General features: G+C 34.4%; 1 protein-coding gene across 1 annotated transcript; it reads left to right on the plus strand.

Annotated features, from left to right (window-relative positions):
- The first annotated feature begins 1,940 nt into the window (after positions 1 to 1,940).
- On the plus strand, positions 1,941 to 3,579 carry LOC125608748 (pinoresinol reductase 1). Its single transcript, XM_048779218.1, has 4 exons — positions 1,941 to 2,340; positions 2,568 to 2,808; positions 2,940 to 3,143; positions 3,280 to 3,579. Exons 1-4 carry the CDS (start codon positions 1,993 to 1,995, stop codon positions 3,438 to 3,440), a joined length of 954 nt encoding a protein of 317 aa, XP_048635175.1. The 5' UTR covers positions 1,941 to 1,992; the 3' UTR covers positions 3,441 to 3,579.
- Positions 3,580 to 4,164: the final 585 nt, after the last annotated feature.

Genomic DNA, 4,164 nt, shown 5'->3' on the forward strand with positions numbered 1-4,164 from the left:
TAAAATATAAGTCGTCTGGTCAACGCAGAGGTTATTTTTGCAATTGACTTTGAAATTTGTTATCTGGGACGATTGAAAAATAAGTCGTCTACTTTTGTTTGGTTAAAAAACTCCAAAAAGCTAGACGACTTATATTTCAGTCTTCATAGGTTAATTTTGCATTTGACTGTATTATTTCAGAAGTTTGACTTTCCTGGACGACTTACATTTCAGTCGTCTGGTGAAAAATTCAAATATCCATAATTTATTAAAACTCGACGACTTACATTTAAGTCGTCATAGGTTAGTTTACAATTAAAAAATAAAACTTTAATATTTAATTATATATAAACGACTTACAATTCAGTCGTCTGTCCGATGACTTACATGTAAGTCGTCCAGGATTTACGAGGTTTGACCAGAATCTCAGAATAAAATCCTGGACGACTTACATGTAAGTCGTCGTGCGGACGACTGAATTGTAAGTTGTCTGGGTATAATTAAATATTGAAGTTTTTTTTTCAATTGCAAAACTAACCTATGACGACTTAACTGTAAGTCGTCTAGTTTTAATAAAATATTGATATTTCAATTTTTACCAGACGACTGAAATGTAAGTTGTCGAGGAAAGTCAAACTTCTGAAATAATCCAGTTAAATGCAAAACTAACCTATGACGACTGAAATGTAAGTCGTCTAGGTTCTTTGGAGATTTTTTTGTAACCAAACAAAATCAGACGACTTAACTTTCAGTCGTCTCAGAAAACAGATTTCAAAGTCAATTGCAAAAATAACCTCTGCGTTGACCAGACGACTTCCAGGTAAGTCATCTACAACCAGACGACTTACCTGTAAGCCGTCTGGACGAACAGATCTGGAAAAAAAACTCGATTTCATACCTTAAATTGGTGAAATAACTTCCTTAGCACACATAAGGCTTCTCCAAGAACACATAATCTCAAACGAAAGTGACCCACCCAGAATCGTTAACTTCTTTGACTCTATAAACCATAAAAAATGTAGAATCAAAATCTTGGTTTTTTTTAGTTGAATGTGGAGAGAAAGTGATAGAGATGTTGTGTTTAGTTCATAAGAATGGAGAAGAAGAAGAGTAAATTGATTTTGGGAGCATTAAGAGCTTCAAATTGGTTGTTCATGGTGGTTAGGGTATTGATGACAATGGCAATCTTGTAATTACTTGAAAATGATGAGGATGAGAGAGTAAAAATGTCATTTTCGAAAAAAAATAAAAAAATTGATGGCATTTTCGTGAATTATATGAACTTGTGAGGTGAAAAGGGTAAAACTAATTTCTAAAAAAAAGGAAGTTAGTTTTGTGTTTGACTTTGAGTTGTAGGTCAATTTTGCAAAAAGCCCAGAAAAATATATCAATATTTTTCCGCTAAAGATTATAAAGCTTAAAAATTTATATTTTCAAATGAATTGCTTTAAGACACTACAAAACTGCTGTCTTACAAAAACCACTACATATAACTAGGATACATACAATGTCAAATACATTTTGAACATAAACAAATTTCAGTGCTTTTATGTAACCACAATGAATGTTTATAATCCAATGATAAGCTTTTTCACATCACATTATATCTCAAGTATCATATATAAATACGTATATATAAGTTATATTTTTAATTTTATAACCCAATTCCACACTATATGTTACTAACTGTGTATAACATAACATTAATTCATTCATAAGATGCAAACTGTATGTTTCTTTAACATGACATTAATTCGTTAAAAACATATCTCTCCTAAACAAATCGTATGTTTCGTTTACATATCATTCATTAAAAAAATATTCAGCTGAAAAGTATTAATTTATTTTATAGGCGTCATATCTACCCTCAATAACTTTACTTACAATGCATACAATAATCCATTAGATGTACATACATATATCTATATATACACATATATATGTTTCGACCCATATATATATACAGAAGCGAGCGAGAGACTTCTACCAAACACAAAAATCAAGAAAAACGAAATGGGAGGGATCAAAAGCGGCGAGAAAACGCGCGTTTTGGTGGTGGGAGCGACGGGTTACTTAGGGAAGAGAATCGTGAGGGCGTGTTTGGCTGAAGGTCACGAAACTTATGTTTTGCAGCGGCCAGAGATTGGTCTAGACATCGAGAAAGTCCAACTCCTTTTCTCATTCAAGAAACTAGGTGCTCGTCTCGTCGAGGCTTCTTTCTCCGACCACCAAAGCCTCGTATCAGCCGTGAAACTCGTAGACGTCGTTGTCTCCGCCATGTCGGGCGTTCACTTCCGTAGCCATAACATCCTTGTCCAGCTTAAGCTCGTTGAAGCCATCATAGAGGCTGGTAATGTCAAGGTGAGATTAAGATTGGTGGGCTGAGAAAAATTAAAAAACTGCTGATAAGTTTGTTGTTTTTAACTTTTTACGTTTCTAATAACATGCTTAAATAGAAAACTTAACCTAATATTTCAAACAAATCAAAAGTGTGTTAATTTGATAAAACATTTCATTGTAGTACTTTGGATGGGTGTCTATTATATTTTATTTTTAAATAATAAGATTGATAAAAATAATTGTTTCAGCGGTTTTTACCATCTGAGTTTGGTATGGATCCACCACGTATGGGACATGCTTTACCACCAGGACGAGAAACGTTCGACCAAAAAATGGAAGTGCGTCATGCTATTGAAGCTGCCGGAATACCTTACACTTACGTTGTTGGCGCTTGCTTCGCCGCATATTTTGCCGGAAACTTATCTCAGATGGAAACTTTACTCCCTCCAAAGAAAAAAGCTAATATATATGGAGACGGAAACGTAAAAGGTAAAAATCATTACTACCTCCAAAGAAAAACTTTACTCTTCTAAGTGTGGTCATTAATTAGTTCTTAGATTTGAATGATTAACCTCATAAGTTTCTAAAGCAATCAATCTTTAATGGTGTTATCTTCGTAGTGGTGTTCGCTGATGAAGACGATATCGCAAAATACACCGCAAAAACACTAGACGATCCACGAACAGTGAACAAAACCGTGTATATCAGACCTCAGGACAACGTTCTCACTCAAAATGAATTGGTTAAAATTTGGGAAAAGCTAACCGGAAACGAATTGGAGAAAACCAATATTGCTGCAAAAGACTTCCTTGCCAACATTGAACGTAAGTCCACTAATAATGTAACATAGTATATAAACTATATATCATTTTCAGCTACACGTGCTTAATAGACTAGGCTTTATGTCCGTTTAAAACATAAAGCCCATTAAATGTTAATTAATTTGTTATATTAATGTAGACATGGAGATTCCACATCAAGCAGGGATAGGACATTTTTATCATATCTTCTATGAAGGATGTCTCACTGATCACAAAGTCGGAGAAGATGAAGAAGCGTCAAGTCTCTATCCGGATGTCAAGTACAAGCGTATGGATGATTATTTAAGAATGTTCCTCTGATTACAATTTGGTCAAAATCATATCTATGATAAATATGCATATCATAAGTTTGAAGTTCTTATATTCATGTATTTTCGTGTTACTCAAAGTGCAATGTACTCATTATGCAACAAATATATATGATCTCTTCTTTTCTTAACAACCATACCAGAACAACAACAAAAACTGATTACGTTCAAACGTTGAAAGGATGAAAACTGAATCACAATACTAAAAGTAGAATAACTAGAGCAGGGAGAGTGTCCACCTCAGATTAAAAAATCAACCAATCATAGAAATCCTTTCTGCCATGTCATTAGTGATTGTCTGATTTCGTTGGCTTCTTTGGACTCAGCTTTTGTTTCATCTTTCGGTTGGGCTTTTACAAAACTTTTTATCGAGCCCATTGAAGTATTAAGGTTTTTTTATCTTCTCACTTTCTCCGTTCATATGTTAGCAGTAGATTTTTCCAGAACCTAAAGCTATAACCTCAATGTAACATCTCAACCGTGCATTAAATGAACCTTGCATTAAACGTCCCAACCTTTGCTTTAGATCAAAGCCAATGAATCAACGAATCACTATTCAACTTCCCTAATTCCCCTCTCCCAGGTTAAATATATATACGACATCGCCGTATGAATCCCTAAAGCTGCTCAAATCAAACGCCCCCTCTCACGCGTGTATCCATCGAAGAATTCTTCTGCAAATCTGCAATGACCTAGGGCGCAAGGTAACTTTTTCC

This window comes from Brassica napus, chromosome A5 (genome assembly GCF_020379485.1).
Source record: "Brassica napus cultivar Da-Ae chromosome A5, Da-Ae, whole genome shotgun sequence".
In the NCBI taxonomy this organism is placed as follows: domain Eukaryota; kingdom Viridiplantae; phylum Streptophyta; class Magnoliopsida; order Brassicales; family Brassicaceae; genus Brassica; species Brassica napus.

What these genes read in the sequence shown, in the direction of transcription:
- LOC125608748 (XM_048779218.1), top strand. Translation starts at nt 1,993, where the DNA reads ATGGGAGGGATCAAAAGCGGCGAGAAAACGCGCGTTTTGGTGGTGGGA. An exon ending in TAGAGGCTGGTAATGTCAAG is followed by an intron (nt 2,341 to 2,567) that starts GTGAGATTAAGA and finishes TAATTGTTTCAG; the next exon opens with CGGTTTTTACCATCTGAGTT. An exon ending in TGGAGACGGAAACGTAAAAG is followed by an intron (nt 2,809 to 2,939) that starts GTAAAAATCATT and finishes TTATCTTCGTAG; the next exon opens with TGGTGTTCGCTGATGAAGAC.